Source organism: Lynx rufus, unplaced genomic scaffold, assembly GCF_022079265.1.
Source record: "Lynx rufus isolate CCGP_SWC_20201006 ecotype Redwood Valley unplaced genomic scaffold, mLynRuf1.p SCAF_23, whole genome shotgun sequence".
Taxonomy (NCBI): domain Eukaryota; kingdom Metazoa; phylum Chordata; class Mammalia; order Carnivora; family Felidae; genus Lynx; species Lynx rufus.
Window position 1 is genome coordinate 8,389,115 of NW_025814838.1, and position 20,029 is coordinate 8,409,143.

Sequence of the window (20,029 nt, forward strand, 5' to 3'; positions counted from 1 at the left end):
CCCAGAGAAAGATTTCCTTGATCAGAATTCTCAGAAAAACAGGTCTAGCTGTTTTTCTCAGCTCCAACTTCTCCTTGTAGAAAATTTGCCTCTATTAGTAGTTTCTAGTGAACATACTTTACCTTTCTGGGGGTGGTTGCAGATCATTCAGGCCCCAGATGGAGTGGTGGACAATGTATAGAAAAGTGGGAATATTGACAGTCAAGTCAGGCAGCCAGCAGGGTGACAGCTGCTCCTGAAGATGGTGTGATAAGCAGAGGTGGATGTGTGCTGAATTTTGGGCACACTCTGGGGGCTGAGTGTTGTGCAGAAGCCCTGAGCATGGAGGTCCAAAACTTTAATTCTCCTTAAAGAGCTTAGTCACCTGAACCTCCAGGGGGGGTTGAAATCACACTGAATTCATACAAATAAGAGAGTCCTATGCAGAGAAGATTTTAAGTTGTGCTGAAAATTTTCCCCTTGTCAAAGTGTTGTGGTCTTTGAAAATAAAAATCTCTGAAACCCAACTTGCTTTAAATTCCATCTTGATAGAAAAATAAGCATTTTTCACCTGGTCCTGTATTCAGCACCACTTACTGGCCACATGACTTTGGACAAATGAGCCAGTAATCTTCCAACCTCAGATGGTTACTGGGAAAACTGCAGGGGATAATATAGGCAAAGCCTCCTAAGCTCAACACCTATTAATGCTCTTCCTCTATACTTCAATTCCCTTGCCTTGTCCCTTTTCCTTTGAGCAAATTACTTATCAAAAGAAGCCCAGCCTTTTTCTGCCGATATTTACAGGGCTGCCTTGTTGCACAGACTCACTTGGTGCCATTGGCATTGTGGTCTAGCTTTGCTTTAGTGGCACTATTTACATAAAACACAGTAGGAATGGTACTTTCTGGAGTTGTGCAACACACTGGCTCCATGTTCACTAGCCCCTTCCAGCCTAAACATAAGGAGATGTCAGTATATGATATACATCTTCCAGTCCCTTCCTCTGTCCCCATGGAAGGACCAAATGTGACCAAATGGCCAATGACAGTGTTCAGGCTCAAAGAAGCCAAGCTAAGGTAAGGTATTCTACTCAAAGTAATAGGGAGTCCATGACTCCAAACCAAGCCCTTAGAGTCCAGGTGGGGTTTGAATACCAGAAAGAGTGTTGTAATCCCCATATTGGAAAAAGGGTTAAGTGGGGGTGGGTCCTAGAACCAAGGATCCAAGTGTTGGAAAAAGGCAGAACAGGAATGAGTGCAGGGAAGGGGGCTAAGTGTCACAACCCACCCTCCTGAGCCAAGCAGTATGGAAGATGACATATGGGAGGTGGACCTTCCTTGCCTGGGGCAAGGCAGACAGGTTGGTTCAGAGCAATGATCTCAGAGGGCAACAACTATAAACTGATCATTAGTGTAATTGGTGTTTATTCCTTGATAGTTCAGTGGTTAAGAATATAGACTTTGGAATCAGACAAGCTAGAATTCAAGTCCTTGTATTTCTACTTACTTGTTGTATTACTTGGGCAAGTTGCCCAAGTTGGACCTTGGGCAAGGTCCAAAAAGGTCTGGACCTCAGTTTCCTCACCTACAAAACAGTGCCAATAATGCCCATTTTGACATGTATGATCTCATTTTAATCCTCAAAGCATGTCAGTGAACTGGATGCCATTATTATCGCATTTAAAAGGTGAAGAAACAGAGGCCCTTGGCGAGGTTAAATACTCATTTGAAGTCATAAAGGTAGTAAGGGATGGAGCTGAATGGATAAGTAAGTATCCTGAATGCCAAACCCAGCATCTTTGGCCCAGTAATAAGACTGTTCCATATCTTTGCGGTACAGGTCTCAGAACTCATCATCTCCACAATGGAGACAGCCAGGCAGTCTTTCTTCTTGAAAACCTACCTGGACCATGAAATTCCAGTGCTATTTGTGGGGCCCACAGGCACTGGCAAATCAGCCATTACCAACAATTTCCTTCTCCACCTTCCCAAAAGCACCTACCTGCCCAACTGCATCAATTTCTCTGCCAGAACCTCAGCCAGTCAAACTCAAGATATCATCATGTCCAAGCTGGATCGACGGCGGAAGGGTCTTTTTGGGCCTCCCATAGGGAAGAAAGCAGTGGTATTTGTGGGTAAGGCATTGGCCTGAATCTAAACATAACCAGATGCTTCTGTGCTGCAGCAAACCAGAACTTCCCTTTGTAGGGCCAATGTACAATTCTTTTACTCTCTCTGAGACATAATATATTTCTGGTTAATGTAGTGTTCCTTCCCTCCCTTTTTCTTCTCCATCCTTCTTTCTGTCCTTCCTTCCCTCCTTCCTCCCATTTTTATCCCTCCCCCTTCCCTCCCACTCTCCCATGTTTAATTTTGACTTTCCTTTCCTTCTTTCATTACCAAGTATTTGTTGATTAAGTGCTATATGTCATATTTTCAGTAAGTAAGTTGTAGTCCAGGCCTTTTTGCCCTGAGGTAACTTCCAAGTTTCTCCTGAGAGGAAGATGAGCCTTTGGATCAAGCAAGGTTACCTTGTAGTAAGAATTCATTCCAGAAGGGTATTTACCCTCTTGGATCTCCAAAAGCAACACTCACTTTGTGATAAACTCCTTATTCCATTTTTTTTTGTCAGATAAATGTTATCAGTAAATGAAGAAACCTAATATTTGCTAAATAAGTATTTTGAAATAAGCACATTGAATATCCCCAGGATTTTACCTGTTTACAAAGCACTTCCTCATTTATTTCGTTTGAGCCTATTATCCCTTTGAGGTTATTAACCATCATTATCATTTTACTAGTGAGATTGAGGCTCCAGAAGGTTAAATTCTCTGTCAGACATCTAGAAAATTCTGGAGCCATAACCCAAATCCAGATTTCTTGGTGCCAAATACATGATATTTTTCACTATCTTACTGCTAACTCATAGGGTTTTCATTTAGTAAAAGTAATGCCCTAGTCTTCTGGGTAATCTCATATCCTGTCCTTAAAATTCATGTATTGATAGTGAATATTGCATGTATTTATATCATTACCCACTAACATTACCTTCTTAAAGGCAGAGATCCAATTTTGTTTTGTTTTCTTTTTCTTTTCTTCCTTTCCCCTTTCCTCCAGACTGTTCCCTCTTCCTATCTTTATGGTATATACAGAAACAATTTTTTAAATGTCTTAATGCTAGTTTATTTTTGAGAGAGAGACAGAGAGTAAGTGGGGGAGGGGCAGAAGGAGAAGGAGACACAGAATCTGAGGCAGGCTCCAGGCTCTGAGCTGTCAGCACAGAGCCGGATGTGGGGCTTGAACCCACAGACTGCAAGATTATGACCTGAACCGAAGTCCAACACTTAACTGACTGAGCCACCCAGACCCTCCTATCCGGAAACAATTTAAGCTTTGCAGCAAACAGATCTAGGTTCAAATCTCACTTTCTAACCCTAGGCATATTGTGACTTAACTTTTGTGACCCTCAGGTCCTCACCTCTAACATAAAGGTAATACTATCTTCCTTATAAAGTCATCATTTGGATTAGGTGAGATAGTGTGTATAAAACTACTAAAATGTTGTGTTGTATGGAAACCAATTTGTCAATAAACTTCATATAAAAAAAAAACTACTAAAATGTTATGTGACATAAACTGGGCATTCAGTTAGTGTTCGTTAGAGAAAAATTAAAAGGCTTTCATTCTATTGAGTGTCTTCTATGTGCAGTGACTAGGTCACACAATATGCTTTTGAGGAAAATCAACCCCTGCCCTTGAGAAAGTCACTATCTTTTCTTGCCATTTTGGTTTTGCTCCTCAAAAACCCTTGCTTAAAACCTTTCTCCCATTGAGGTTCAATTGTTACCTGCCAGTAAAATTATACACACTGTTGGCTGGGAGTATGATTGTCTTCCTCACCATCATATCCCCAGAAATTAACAGTGTCTAACACATAGTAGACATTCAATATAGTGTGGTTGATGGAATGGGAAAAAATTAAATGCCTGTTTGTTGATGCCAATCCATGCATCCTTAATGTCACAATGGGCAGAGATCTCAATGAGGCAGGAGAGCCCAGAAATTTTCTTCCCATATGGTCAGTATGTCCACTGGCTGAGCTCTTCCTGGAGTGGAGAGGGGACAACTAGTGGAGAGGGGACTCCTCTCCCATGGAGGGAATAGTTATCTGTTGTCTCCCCTAGACTTAGAATGTGTGGCTTCTTTCCCCAGATGACCTCAACATGCCAGCCAAAGAAGTGTATGGGGCCCAGCCCCCCATTGAGCTCTTGAGGCAGTGGATTGACCACGGTTACTGGTTTGACAAGAAGGACACAAACAGGCTGGACTTCGTGGATGTGCTGCTTGTGACTGCCATGGGCCCCCCTGGGGGAGGAAGGAATGACATTACTGGTACGTGACAAAGAAACTTCATTCCTCTTCATCCTCCAGCAGAACCAGACCACCTTCATGGATGGAGAGTTGGTACAGGACACTCTGTCCTGATGGAAGGTAGAGAAAAGTATGTTTAGGCTATAGCCAGAGGGGGTTGGACTAGCTCCAGGGAGTGGAATTTGAAGTCTTCAAGTTGGAAGTTGTGTGAAATAGGACATGAATGTAGAAAGAGAATGTGAAAGTCTTTGGCTAGGCCCTGGAGAAACAGAGAGTCTCCTGTGAAAAGGAGAGTTCAGTGTGGCCAGCATGGGTGCCAGGAGGGAGACTAGATCAGAGGTTCAACCAGGGGTGGTAAAAGATTCACCTGTTGTGTTTGTTACAATTCTTCAGATTGCCGGAGATAGAACAACTAACCCAAAGTGGCCTAAGCAAAATAATAATAAACAAACAAACAAAACAAGTAAGAGTTCCTCCCATCATCCAACAGTTTAGGAATACATTTTGCTTCTGGTGTAACTGGATTCATCAAGGATCTGCATTTAATTCTGAGATACATCCTTGCTTAAGAATCTTAATACCATTTCCAGACTTAAGATTCTTTGACCTTGCTCTCCCCTCTGGCATTTAGCTTTCTCATCTGTAAAATTTTCCATAAGGAAAATGGACAGGATAATCGTATTTGGCACATTGTGTACCTAAGAATACAGACTCAAAAATGACCACTACCAAGACATGCACTAGTAAAATTGCTGGACTTTATAGAAAAGGAAAAATTCTTTTGGACATCTAGGCACAAAAGAGCACGTGACTTAAAAGAAAAATAAAATTAGATCATCTTAAAACTATTCTACCACAATGCTTTATGCCACAAGAAAATTAAATAACATTTTTAAGATACTCAAGGAAATAAAATGAGAGGCAAGGATTTTATAGCCAGCAAAGCTGACCTTGACATATAAAAGGAAAACTGTTATCAGCATGCAATAACTCAGACTTATTTCCACAGGCACTTTCTTGGGAACCTACTAGAAAATGAGTTTCACACGATCAAAATGACTGAAAATAAATAGATATCACAACTGGTCATAAGATTTAAATATATGGTTATTTGTTGGACTAAGACTACATGGGAGAGATTATAATATGTAAAGGCTGTAACACCCAGTGTTGTAGACACAGAACAATTGAAAATGGAGGGGGGATGAGGATAACAAATACAAAAAGTTTCAAATCGTTTTGAGTTATCATAATTGGTAGTGAGTATATTCTTATTCTGAGAGATTTGCATAGAGTAGGATTATACAAATGAGTTATTGTGGAATTTTCTATTTTATTTTTTTAAGTAAATTTATTTTCTTTGAGAGAGAGAGAGCACAAGCAAGGGAGGAGCAGAGAGAAGGAGAGACAGAATCCCAAGCAGGCTCCATGTAATCAGCACAGAGCCCAAGGTGGGGCTCAAACTCACAAACTGTGAGATCATGACCTGAGCCAAGATCAAGAGTTGGATGCTTAACGAACTGTGCTACCCAGGCACCCAGGAATTTTTTATTTCTACTGACCCTTGTGTCCTTGAGAATCAGAAGTGTCAGTATGAAATACCAAGATGTAATATAGATGAAATTAAGGGAAAACCCTGTAGTCCTAAATTAGAAATATCAGTAGTAATAACTCATGATGTCCATTGATGTACTAGGTCTAGGAAATAATAGCCAACTCGCTAACAATGAGCATGCCTACCACCCAGATTGTTTTGAAATCCAACTTCCTGCTGAAAGAAACCAGAGCTTCTTGAGAAATGGCTGACTGCATATCTGGGGCAGAAAATACAAAATGAGCTTGTAACTTCTTGATATACCAGATAACGAGAAAGCTCTCAAAGTTTAAACGGTCGTGTCAAAAGGACTCAGTTGTCAACATAAGCAGGCTCTCACTGGCCAAAGATGGGAAAATTTGAGCTTCAACAATGATAGCAATTTTAATGGATTGAAATTTATCAAAATATATTTCAATCCACAAGTCTATAATAAAAATGATAATTGGCCATTTTCACGGGATGGTAAGGAACCAATTTATTATCTTAAAAACTGATAAATAAATGGAAGTAATCAAACATTTATCTTGACTTTCTTATATGAAATGTACCACAGTATGAGCAAATCCTAGATGAGGGAAGTATCTCTTTACAAAAATATTCCAACTAATAAATGAAAAAGAAATGATAGAATCAGAGTATCACCATTTTACAATCCCCAATAAATTAATAGATCTAGCCAATTGAGCATCAGTAGCTACCATCATCACAAAAGGAGAGACATCATGTCTCTGATGAAAGCATATACCACCACCTACCATCTGGTCAGAGATGTAATCTGAATCTGATCAAGTCTCTGGATCCAGCTGCAAATTAGTATGAAATACAAAGGACAGAGGAACAGAATTAACTCACCATGAGTATACAGTCAGCAAAATCCTGACTGTGAAGCTACACATCAAACAGCCCTCATACTCATCTGGCAAAAGATGAAAGAAATATAAGGGGAATCTATGGATTAAAAGAGATTTATCAGACATAATCAAGTTTTTTTTTTAATTGGGAAGATTAAACTGTGCTGTGTAGAAATGAACACTTGGGTGATAAAAGACATAAATCGAGACAGCAAAGCAAATTACTATAAAAGTCAAGATAGTAATCTTTGGAAAGAGACAGAAAGCTAAGATTGAGATGGGATATGCAGAGGGGCACCTGTGGAAGGTAAGCAAAGCTTTGTTTTTTGACTTGGATGGTAGATGTATGAGTATTGATCTTATGATGATCCACTAAACTTGATATTTGTTTTTGTATGGTTTTCTGTATCTGTGTTTTATTTTGTATAATCAAATGCTTTTTTAAAAAAGACATGCAGGCAAATTTAGAGAAATGAAAAATAAGCTATTCATTGCCAAGGACTTCAAGGAAATGGGGAGTGACTGCTAATGGTTGCAAGATTTCTTTTTGAGGTGATTAAAATGTTCTGAAATTGATTGTGGTATTGGTTGCACAACTATAATACTAAGAAATGATTGAATTGTATACGTAGTTGAATTGGATAGTATGTAAATTATATCTCAATAAAGCTGATATATAGACATAAATATATAGATATCTAACATTAGACAGGCATAATATAGATAGATATGTAAGGATACCACATTGATAGTGGTTAATTGGGGAAAGAATGGAGGTAAGCCAAAGATGATGCTCACTTTCTATAAAAGTATTTCTGAATTGACTATTTTACAATGATCACATGTTGCCTTCACTTTTAAAAACAATCGCGAACATTAGTGCTGTTAATAGAATTTCTGCAATCATGGAGATGTTCTGCATTTGCATTGTGCAATACAACAGCCACTAGCCACATGTTAGAAATGTGGCTAGTGAGGCTAAGGAAATTATTTTTTAATGTTATTTAATATTAATATTAATTAAGTTTAAATAGCCACACGTGGTTAGAGGTTACCATATTGGACAACACAGCTCTAGAACATGAAGTCAGAAGAAAACCTACTCTTCCATATCCCAGGATCACAAGGCCCAGGAGGTAGGTGTGAGTCTGTGTGTTTTCCAGGACGATTCACTCGCCATCTGAATATTGTTTCCATCAATGCCTTTGAGGATGACATTTTAACCAAGATTTTCAGTTCAATTGCTGACTGGCACTTTGGGAAAGGGTTTGACGTGATGTTCTTAAGGTAAGAGATTCCTGTGACTTCCACAATATTGGCCTGGGATCCTCAGTTTTAGCCCCTCTTTGATGGATTTGCCTTCCCCTTCCTCCTAAGGTATGGAAAGATGCTGGTACAAGCTACTATGACAATTTATAAAGCTGCGGTGGAGAATTTCTTGCCAACTCCCTCTAAGTCACATTACGTCTTTAACCTGCGGGACTTTTCACGGGTTATCCAAGGGGTACTGCTCTGCCCTCACACCCACCTACAGGTCAGACACTATCATTTCTCTTATCCAGTTCATTCAGCAATATCCTTGGCTACATGGAATCAATAGTGATAATAGTAATTGCTAACTTTTATTAAGCTTTTATTTATGCTAGGCATTGTGCTAAGTATTTTATAAGCATTATCTTGTTTAATACTCAGTCAACCCCAGGATTTAGAAACTAAGAACTACCACCTCAGGTACCACTCAAATAATTAACTCTGGATTTTCAGGATATAGAAAAATTTATCCGGCTTTGGATTCATGAGGTTTATCGGGTCTTCTATGACCGTCTGATCGACGATGAGGACAGACAGGTCTTCTTCAACATGGTGAAGGAAACCACATCCAACTGCTTCAAGCAGACTGTGGAGAAGGTAAGCCAGACCCTCTGAGCATTTGGCCTCAGAAATGGCCCCAAATATTTGACTAGGTTAGTCTCAGATTTCAGGTTTCCTTCCTCATGGAGACTCAGCTCTGCTCTCTGAATCTCAGGAGATGGGATTGAGTCAACTAGTCACCTGATTTCGTGATATTATATTTGGCCCAATTTTGCTTCACTTCCCTGATAACATATACGTTTGGATCCATTCAAAGTGGTTTATGATCTGATGTAATTGTTTATAATTAACTTAAAATACATTTTTAAGGTTAATTAATTTGTGAGTTGAGAAATGAACCGTGAAATTTTTATGGTTTGATCAACATCCTACTTGATCTTCAGGTAGAAGACTATCATAGTTTCCCATTTGTAAATATTTTCTCTTTTCCCTTTTGATGTAAGAAAAGTTGTTTTTAAGCCTATGTGTTTACATAGTCTAGTTTTACCTCTATTTTTAAGAAGCTGTGATTTCTCCACAGAAAAATTGTGTTTCATGTTGTATCTAGAGGCCAAGTGCTGTAGCACTGTCAGGTTCTAATATCAGGAAGAGAAAGCACCTAGAACATTCCCACTCTACCCACAGAGTGGGGATCAGGGGTAGCACCTGTACCTCTCTTTGGTGAAGGAGCAAGTTTATTGAAAAAATGGTGCCATCCTTCAACTACCACTGGGATCTCACAATCTGACCACCAACATTTTAGCCATTTGGCAAACAGATTGACTCTCACTTTCATGCTTTTTTCTCTAATGTCCTTTCATTAAAGTCTTTACAACCAGCAGATCCATCTATTATGTTTTTAAAAAACTATTAAAGAATGCTGACTTTGGAGAATATGCTCAGAGGAACCACTCATATCTCTTGTCCCCTCCCTCTGTACCTCACACCATCATCTTGGTTGGGCCACTGGCTGAATGCCTGGCTGAGATTTACCTTTCCCACAGGTCCTCATTCACCTGTCACCCACTGGAAAGATTGTCGATGATAATATCCGTAGCCTCTTCTTTGGAGATTTCTTTAAGCCAGAAAGTGACCCAAAAATCTATGATGAGATCACTGACTTGAAACAGCTCACGGTGGTCATGGAGTACTACCTAGAAGAGTTCAACAACATCAGCAAGGCCCCCATGTCCTTGGTCATGTTCAGGTTTGCCATTGAGCACATCTCCAGGATCTGTAGGGTCCTGAAACAGGACAAAGGCCACTTGCTTCTGGTGGGCATTGGGGGCAGTGGGAGGCAGAGTGCCAGCAAACTGTCCACATTCATGAACTCATACGAGCTTTATCAGATCGAGATCACCAAGAACTACTCAACCCACGACTGGCGGGAGGACCTGAAGAAGATCATGCTGCAGGTCGGAGTGGCCACCAAAAGTACCGTATTCCTCTTTGCTGATAACCAGATCAAGGATGAATCATTCGTCGAGGACATCAACATGCTTCTGAACACAGGAGATGTGCCCAACATCTTCCCGGCTGACGAAAAGGCTGACCTTGTAGAGAAGATGCAAATGGCAGCTAGGACAGAAGGCGAGAAGATCGAAGTCACTCCTCTTTCGCTGTATAACTTCTTTATTGAGAGGGTGAAAAAGAACCTTCACATTGTCCTTGGTAAGAAGAAGTAAACTCACTTTGCCCTTTTCCTCGGGGTGTTTCGGGGTCTCCTGTGCCTAAATTTGGTCCTCTTACAGTGGTCTGAGGATTGATCCAGCCATGGCACTCACCCAGGGCTTTATGGCTGAATTTCTGTGGAAACTTACCCTTCCTTGAACAACTATTTTAAACCTGTTTCACTCTTCTCAATTCTCTGAATTCTTCTCTGAACCTTTTCCTTCCTTTTAGTGCATTACCCTGGTGGCCTCACATCTGGAGTTCTCTCTGTGAATGACATCCCCAATCTATCCAGAAACTGAGGCATTCTATTTAATACTTTTCTCTCGCGTTACCATGTCCTGTCAATTTTTACCTCCTTGGTCTCTCTCATATCCACCCATTTATCTCCATCTCCACTACGTTTGCACTAGCTAAACTGCCAGCATCTTGCCCAGCCTCATCTCTGCAACCTTCTAACTATTCTATGTGCACTCTTGTCCATTCCAAACCTTTCTATTCCACTGACCCAGAATGGGTTTTTTCCCATGTACTGCAAATATGAACATTGTGTACACACACACACACACACACACACATTAAAACACTTAAAATGCTTTCTATCAGGATAAACACCAAAATTCCTAATCTATGGATTTATAAGGCCACCTGCCATACTGTCCCCTGTATCCTTTCCACTCTCCTCTCAAACCAAGCTCCCCCTTCTCTCTCTGTTCTTCACCTACAATGACCTCCTCACACTTCCCACCTGTGCATCATGCTTCCTCCTACCACACTGAAACCAAATAAAAAATGAATGGAATTTATCCAAAATTTGTGCTTGGATGGAGATGGGGTCAGAAACAAGCTGATGGCCCCACTCAACTTCCGTAAATAACTGTGTATGGGTCATCCATGATTCCCTTATATCTGAGTCAGCACAAATAGAGAAAGAGGATCAAAGAGCATAAACCATGCTGGCTAAGTGATACAAAAGATCTGGAAAGGAGAACAATAGGTATGGGCGGCCAGTCAGAAGTCTATTATAATATACTAAATTCCCATCACAAAGTTGCATAGAAGTATCCGATGATTCTGCTGTGCTTCTCAGGCACTCATTGTGACTATTCCCATTATACCCCTGGAGTACCAACAGGAAACCAACCCCTTACCCACCAGAATCCTTGGAAAAACCTGCCTGCCTCTTTGCCTTGGAGGAAGGAAACTAACCAAGTCTGCTTTTCATTAGCCATGAGCCCAATTGGGGACGCCTTCCGGAACCGCCTGCGGATGTTCCCTTCACTGATCAATTGTTGTACGATTGATTGGTTCCAGTCCTGGCCCACAGATGCCCTGGAGTTGGTAGCCAACAAATTTCTGGAAGATGTGGAGCTTGATGACAATATTCGGATAGAGTAAGCATTAGCTGCATTTTAGTACCCCAACCAAATATTCCAAATTGAAAATCCAGATATTGGCTGTATTGTTACTATTGTTTTATGATTTCTTGATTTATATATAGAAAATCCCATTTAGGGGCCCCTGTGTGGCTCAGTTGGCTGGGCATCCAACTCTTGAATTTGGCTTAGGTTATGATCCCAGGGTTGTAGGATTGAGCCCTACTTTGGGCTCCATGCTGAGCGTGGAGCCTGCTTAAGATTCTCTCTCTCTCTCTCTCTCTCTCTCTCTCCCTCTCCCCTACTCTTTCTCCCTCTCTCTCTAAAAATTAAAAATTAAAAAAAAGATTTAAAAAGAGAAAATCAGGGGCGCCTGGGTGGCTCAGTCGGTTGGGCGGCCGACTTCGGCTCAGGTCAAGATCTCGCGGTCCGTGAGTTCGAGCCCCGCGTCGGGCTCTGTGCTGACTGCTCAGAGCCTGGAGCCTGTTTCAGATTCTGTGTCTCCCTCTCTCTGGCCCTCCCCCGTTCATGCTCTGTCTCTCTCTGTCTCAAAAATAAATAAACGTTAAAAAAAAATTAAAAAAAAAATAAAATAAAAAGAGAAAATCACATTTATTTAGATATTTAATAAAACACCTTTGCTGAAAAAGAATGAAATTTCATTGTTCAGAATTGTCCTGGGGATGCACTGTTGTCATAGCTATGAGAACCTTGCTCTAATAATATAGCTATTTCAATCATTTTAGAGCATGCATTCTCGGTAGGGATGACATTGCTACCAAGGGGATGAAAACCAGTTGTTTTGAGAGTGAAAAAAAACTTACTCTTTTATGTATAAAGCACAGATATACAAAAAACAACCCCAAAATGCCCTTAATTTTGGCTAGAGTAAGGGAAGAGATGAGAATGTTGTCCACCTGGGTGCCCCATATGAAGGCAGTAGTCACATTATCTGCCTTGTCTGACTCTATATCCTTAGTGCCTAGCAGGTTCCTGGTACATAGTAATTCAATGGCTATTTAGTAAATGAATGAATGGAAAATGAAAAAGTAGGTAGGGGTCAGAGTATTGATGCCTATAAATTCCTCCTTAAGAACTTTGAACTTTATTCTCTAGGCCACAAGACCCTTAACTTGGGTCCACGGGCTCAGGGATAGAATTCAGAGGGTCAGTTAATGTGAATGGAGAAAAATTATATGTTCATTTTCATTGACATCCAACTGGTATTTTGCATTTCCTTAAATGATGAATGTAGGCAGTAAACCCCAGTAGGATTAGCAGGACTTGTTACCAATCGGAGTCCCAGTTGTGTGTGTGTGTTTTAAATAACACATTCAGTCTTTACAGATGCATTAGTGTATCATTTCCTTCAAAGTTGTGGTAGTTTTCAGACCTGTTGCCTCATCTTATTATTTAATGCAGAGTCAGCAAGCCATGATCCACTGACCAAGTCCAGTCTACAGCCTGTTTTTATAAATCAAGTTTTGTTGGAATTCAGCCATGCCATTTTTTTTCCCCACACAACAGCAGCAGAGTTGAGTAGTTACCACTACTCAACCATGTGACCCGTTGATTTTTACTATTTGGCCCTTTCCAGAAAAAGTTTGCTGACCGCTGATATATCGCAAATTTATTTTTTTTAAATATTTTGAAAATGGGGGCGTCTGGGTGGCTCAATTGGTTAAACGTCTGACTTCGGCTCAGGTCATGATCTCATGGTTTGTGAGCTTGAGCCCCTCATCAGGCTCTGTGCTGACAGCTCAGAGCCTGGAGCCTGCTTCAGATTCTTTGTCTCCCTCTCTTTCTGCCCCTACCCCACTCATGCTCTGTCTCTCTCTCTCAAAACTGAAAAACGGTAAAAAAAAAAAAAATCAATATTTTGAAAATGATTTCAACATAATTGGTTCCTTTTGTAATTTTATGTATTTTTTTATGATTTTGAGACTATCATTCTGCAAAATCCAGAGGCTTCACCAGACTACCTAAGATTAAGAACTCTTACTCAAAGCTCTGGTGATTCCCGAAAGTGACCAGAAATAGAAATTACTTGCTCGAAAATCATTCTAGTAGGAATATATATCTCTCCAAAACTTCTTGCAGCTCTGTTGGCCTGTCTCTGAGAATTTGGGACTCTAGCAGGCGAAAGTCAGTGTGTACCTTCTCACATCCTCACATCTGTAGCCAAAGCTGTGGTAGGTCTCTCTAGAGGACGTTGGGCCTACCTAACCATCCTCGTGTCCTTGGTAGGGTCATCTCCATGTGCAAATATTTCCAGGAAAGTGTGAAGGACCTGTCACTTGATTACTATAACACACTTCGCAGACACAACTACGTCACCCCCACTTCCTACCTCGAACTGATCCTAACCTTCAAGACGCTCCTGAATACCAAGAGACACGAGGTTGAGATGATGAGGAACCGTTACCTGACAGGTCTGCAGAAACTAGAATTTGCATCTTCACAGGTGAGCACTGCCAAAGTAGGAGACAAAGAGGTCCAGGCTTAGGTGGGTACAGTGAGGCACTTGTTCAGGTGCAGAATTCAGGAGGTCACTACATAAGGACAGCATCTGCACCTCTTCTTGTAGAGCTTTACCTTGCTTGCCTCAGCCTAAACCCAGCCCTCGGAGATTCTGTCTTTCTTTAAGATCTTGATATCTTGTTCATCATGGATGAACCCTGAATGCATTATTTCACCCCTTGGAGCCTCAGTTTGATCTGAGGGGGGATAATAGTTTTCACATCATAGGGCTATTACAAAGGTTAAATGGGCTAACACAAGTGCAGCCTATAGCAAAATACCTGGCATATGAATTAGTAATTAATTTGTGCTTGGAGCCACTTGAAAAACCATCTAAAATGAGAGCTGTATAAATGGATGGATTTTCAGCACCAATAAAGAACTGAGCTAATTGAGGTTCGCAGTAGGTTGACCTGCCGCTGAGTACAGCAAACCCACTAGCACTACGACACAAGGATGGGGGATAACAGCAGAGGTGGCCTCCCTCGTTCTGTTCCTGGGGGTCCCTGGCTCTTAGAGAGGTTTTGAAAACTGGATTCTGTCCAGGCAAGGGTGAGCAAACCATGTTGTTAGAGGAGCAGCAAGGCAGTCTAGACCAGAAAAGAGAATGATGGTGCCAGTTAACATTCCTTGAGCCCTTCCATATGACGGTGCTGTGTATGAGGAAAGTACTGTTACCATTTCCATGTTAAACACAAAGAAACCACGATGCAGAGAGACCAGGAGACTTGCCAAAATCACACATGCAGGCTCGTGAGTAGCCAGTGTGAACAGTCAGGCCAAAACTGAAACCCTGTTCTGCATGATTCCAGAACCTGTGCTCCTAATCAGGCTAGCATGCTGTGCTTCTCCCACATGCTTGTGGTAGCAGGATTATGAAACCTTCCTCAGATATGCATCTGAGCTGCCTTAGAAGGTAGAATCAGGGCCAGTAGGTGAAAAATGGCACAAATGTCCTGAGAGGGAGTGAGCCCTCCACCATTAGAGGAACTCAAACGGAGGTCAGAAAACTACTTGACAGGAATGCTCTAGAAGGCATTGACTCTTGGAAAAAATGACCTTGAAAGTTTCTTCTACCCTAGGTATCTCATGTATGCTTCCTTCACAGACTAAAAAAAAAAAAAAGTAGGAGTTTGTTTTTTTTTTCTAACTTGCTTCTGTTTTATCTCTCCCTGCCCCCAACACTGAAATGTAGGTTCAAGAGCACAGGAGGAAACTGTCCCTTTTATTTTTATTTTTTTTTCAACGTTTATTTATTTTTGGGACAGAGAGAGACAGAGCATGAACGGGGGAGGGGCAGAGAGAGAGGGAGACACAGAATCTGAAACAGGCTCCAGGCTCTGAGCCATCAGCCCAGAGCCTGACACGGGGCTCGAACTCACGGACCGCGAGATCGTGACCCGGCTGAAGTCGGACGCTCAACCGACTGCGCCACCCAGGCGCCCCGGAAACTGTACCTTTAAAAAAAAAATTTTAAGTTTACCATTTTATGTCTAGTGCCTAGCACCTGTACTTGATAATTTACAGTACATAGTATGAATTCAGTAACTAAGTATTGAAAGATCAAAGAGAGAGACTCCAGCCAACAAATACATACCCAGGACCATGTTAAAATCATTAGTATTTTCTGCATATATCATAGGTTGGAGAATGGTTTCAACTCTTGCCAACCGTGCCATTCTCAGTGATGATAGAGCTGATGCTGCCCCCCCCCCACTTCTTGCTAGGTGGCAGTTATGCAAGTAGAACTGACTGCTCTCCAGCCTCAGCTCATCCATACCTCCGAGGAGACCGCCAAGATGATGGTGAAAATTGAAGAGGAGACAAAAGAGGCTGATGCCAAGAAACTTCTGGTGCAGGCGGATGAAAAAGAAGCCAACGCTGCTGCTGCCATTGCTCAAGGAATCAAGGTATAAAAAGCCAAAGAGGAAAGGGAGGGAACCAGCATTTTCTGGGTTCATCCATGATCTCACAAGAGCCTAACAAAGTCCTGCACAGTGTATGTGGTCGGACCCATCCTGCAGGGAAAAGTGGGGTCTGAAGAAGACAACTGACTTTCATACATCACACAGCTAGTAAGTGGTGAAGCAAGTCTTTGTGACACCTGGCTCTCTCCAGGAAGCATTACTGTTTTCCGAATATTCTCCATCTCACTCAGAGTCAAGACCTACAAGACCCAACATGATCTAACCTCATCTCATTACCTTCCCTTCATTCACTCTGCTCTGGCCACTCTGGCGTCCTAACTATTCCTCGGATAAGTGCAAAGGCACACTCCCACCCCAGGGCCCTTGCACTGGATGTCCCTCTGCGTGTCTCCTCCACCTCCATCATCTTTTGCTCAGATGTGCCTGGTATGTTACAGGGGTGGAATAAATCATTGTCGAATAACAGAATGTTGAACCTAGAAGATGCCACTTGAAGGTGATTCTTGTATCAAAGAATAGCCCTGGGCAGGGCTTCACCTACATTCTGATATTAGAAGAAAATCTGATTAACATTCATGTGATGCTATATATTTCTCAGCCCTTTCAATTGCACAATTCCATTTGAGTGTCACAACTGCCTTGGACTTGGGAATGACAGGTATCAGTATCTGAGAGTTAATGACATTGAAGTTCAGTGGTGAAGTGATTTCTCAGAGTTGCACAGCTAGTTAGTGGGTTTAGCGCTGTTGGCACTTAGCTCAAGATAATTGTCCCTATTCAGAATTAGAAAATCCTTTTGACCATTCTTCATAAAAGAGCTTGAATAGGAAGTAGCTTATGTCTGGATTCTAGGTTAAATACATCATGGGGCACCTTCTTGAAAAGGACAGGTGTTATAGACTGGCTTTTCTCCAGTGAGTCCTGAGACCTGGCCTCTCATAGGTTCCTTTAGATCCAATCCCTGATCTCAGAGTCACACAGTGAAGGCCCTGGGTGAGAGAGGTGTGCTCATTCATGTCCCAGTGGCATAGACAAGAGGCCACTGGAACCATAGAAGATGGTGACCACCAGGAACCATAATCCAGCAGGTGTTTTGCCATTCTGTGACAAGATGATAGTAATAGCTACTACTCTTAAGCACCACGGTGGTTTCTTGCAGTCCTTCATTTAACAAATACTTACTGAACACTTGCTGTGTGCTAGTGCCTTTCCAGGCAGTGGGGGGTGAAGAGTGAACAAGACAGACAAAATCCCTTCCCTCATGGAGACTGTATTCTCTCATACTTGATATACCATTGCCTTTTATCATTGCAGCAGCTCTGCAAGGCAAATGATACCATTCCCAGCTTACATATAAGGAAATTATGGTACTGGAACTTAAATGATTTGTCCAAGGTCATAGGGCTACCAAGTGACTGAATTTGGGAGTGTACATTTACCCTGTGACACACACAGTATTTTTTTTAAGTCTGAAGCAATCTTCAACTTTTAAAAATTAGGAGATTTCAAGAAAAAATTGTGAATGTTCAGTTTTTCTTGGGGAAAAAAAATCAAGCATTCTGGCAACATTGGACCTGCATTTCTGGGTTACACCCATCAGCAGTATTGAATAGATGATGCCCCATGTATCTTCCAGTTCCCCAAAGCCCCACCCAGCCCACTTCCCACAGTCACATCATGGGCCTGGCCCCTGTAGGCACAGGAATTTGCAGTTCCTCCGTGGTTTAATATTATAATTGGGCACATCAGGCTCAGTATTTTTTCTGTCCCTTTTCTAACCTCAGTTTTCTTGCCTATTAAGTGAGGATAGTAAGAGAAAAACAGGTAAATTTTGTAGCACATGTCCAGCACACAGAGTTTAGTGGTGCATATTCTCCAAAACTGTTCTTTACCTTGTACCAAGTGGATTTACCTATTTTTTTTAATTTTTTTTTCAACGTTTATTTATTTTTTGGGGGACAGTGAGAGACAGAGCATGAACGGGGGAGGGGCAGAGAGAGAGGGAGACACAGAATCGGAAACAGGCTCCAGGCTCTGAGCCATCAGCCCAGAGCCTGACGCGGGGCTTGAACTCACGGACCGCGAGATCGTGACCTGGCTGAAGTCGGACGCTTAACCGACTGTGCCACCCAGGCGCCCCATGGATTTACGTATTTAATAAAGGACAGCCTCTTTCCAAATATGGGTACCATCACTGGATTCTACTCCACAATGTCAGGGGAAAACAGGGACTTGCTGGAGCAGGAGGGAGGGAGGTGACATGGAGACGGCCCACCACACCCATTCCTGGGCAGTAAACTGCTACTTTGGGTTTCAGTGTCAAGGGTAAGGTCTGATGTTTTGTCATGTCATCCCTGAGTGTCGGAAATGACACCCTGGAGGTGAGTCAGGAGGTGTACCCAGGAAGGAGGAAGATGCTGTGCTTGCTCTGAGTTTTTCTGAGGACCAGAACCCCTCCTTGAACTTCTCAGAGCTACAGTCCCTCTCTATACAAGGATTATAATTTCCTCCTATCTCCTCCCACCCCTAGAAAGGAGGTAACCTGGGAAAGCCCCCAGTGTGGTGGCCCCTGCAGCAGAGAGGCTCAGCCATGCAAGTGGAATCTATCCAGGGACAGTGAGGAGACTGGCAGAGAAAGAGGCCCAAATACTTGCTTCCCAAGTACAATAGTTCACTTACAGCAGTCATTTCTTTTAAGTGAATAAGTCATTTCTTTTCCCCCTAATGAGGATAATAACTGATTCCAGAATTGCTGCAGAGTTGATTGTGTTTCTTGAGAGTGCACCGTGCTTTATACCTTTCAAAGGGCCCTGCTGCTCCTTGAATTGCTAAGCAACTGGGGTCATTTTTAATCAATGTTTTTTATCATAGAAACAAATGATGTAACAGTAATAACACGTATGAAAGATTATTTAGGAACTCAGCTTTAACATCTTTTTGATTTCCCAAGTTTCCTTCTAGCCCCTGTCTATACACATGGATAGTTTTACATTATTGCAGTCATAACATAATTGCAATTTGCATCATGCTTATTTATTTCCTTAACATCCTATCACACCTGTTTTTTCAAAATGTCATATAATCATTTCAGTGACCATTTTAAGTAAGTTCTCTCATCAAGTAGCCATTCCCCCATTGGGCACCAAAGTCTGTTCCTTCCTGCCATGTTTTCGGTTTCGAGAGTGTAAGCTGGAGTCTCTCAACAGAGCTGTGTGTCAGAATCACCTCTGGAGTTTTAAAAAGGCGGTGCCGAGGCCTCGCCCAGATTGAATGAATCAGAATCTCGGGGCGTGGGGCCTGACCCTGAGGATGGCCTTAAATGTTCTTCGGTGACTCTGAGGCAGAACCAGCGTTGAGAATCACTGTACACACAGTCTTATAATTAGAGCCTTTTTGCATCACTTGACAAACAAGCTTGCTGGTACCCAGGCCTTGCTCCTTAGGAAAGGGAGCAGAGCTCCTGGGCCACTGGAGGACAAGAAGCATGTGCGGGCCACTGGTTGTCTGGCACATGATAAGAAAGGAACATGAACTATTGGTGGCACCTGTGGGAACCTAGGATTATTAAAATTCCACCAAGAATCCAAAGCTGTGGCTGAGCCAACACCTTTGTTCTCCTCTGCCACCAACTTTATCTGAAGCTGACCATGAGAAACAGCAGGCTTTGGTTTCAGTTCTTTTCCTCTTGCATTGCACTCTGGCACTTATCCTAGGACTGAAGAGGGAGCAAACTGAGTTACCCCTGGGACTGGGCCATTTTTGCCATCTGAAGCGGAGCATTTCATTTTGATATTGGGAACATCTGACATGGTTCATGGAGGGCATGGGTGTTGTTTTAGTATAATAAAGCCAAACAAAACATTGATGCAAGTTTATTTAAAAA

At 41.9% G+C, this 20,029-nt stretch overlaps 1 protein-coding gene across 1 annotated transcript in view; it reads left to right on the forward strand.

The window, feature by feature from the left end:
* The window catches only part of DNAH3 (dynein axonemal heavy chain 3), a 163,770-nt gene that overhangs the window by 112,632 nt on the left and 31,109 nt on the right, over nucleotides 1-20,029 (forward strand). The window contains exons 42-50 of the mRNA XM_047087673.1: nucleotides 1,822-2,116; nucleotides 4,194-4,373; nucleotides 7,964-8,087; nucleotides 8,178-8,334; nucleotides 8,565-8,708; nucleotides 9,656-10,322; nucleotides 11,551-11,716; nucleotides 13,946-14,162; nucleotides 15,946-16,128. Of these exons, the coding sequence (XP_046943629.1) occupies nucleotides 1,822-2,116; nucleotides 4,194-4,373; nucleotides 7,964-8,087; nucleotides 8,178-8,334; nucleotides 8,565-8,708; nucleotides 9,656-10,322; nucleotides 11,551-11,716; nucleotides 13,946-14,162; nucleotides 15,946-16,128 (2,133 nt within the window). The remainder of the gene's footprint in view (nucleotides 1-1,821; nucleotides 2,117-4,193; nucleotides 4,374-7,963; nucleotides 8,088-8,177; nucleotides 8,335-8,564; nucleotides 8,709-9,655; nucleotides 10,323-11,550; nucleotides 11,717-13,945; nucleotides 14,163-15,945; nucleotides 16,129-20,029) is intronic.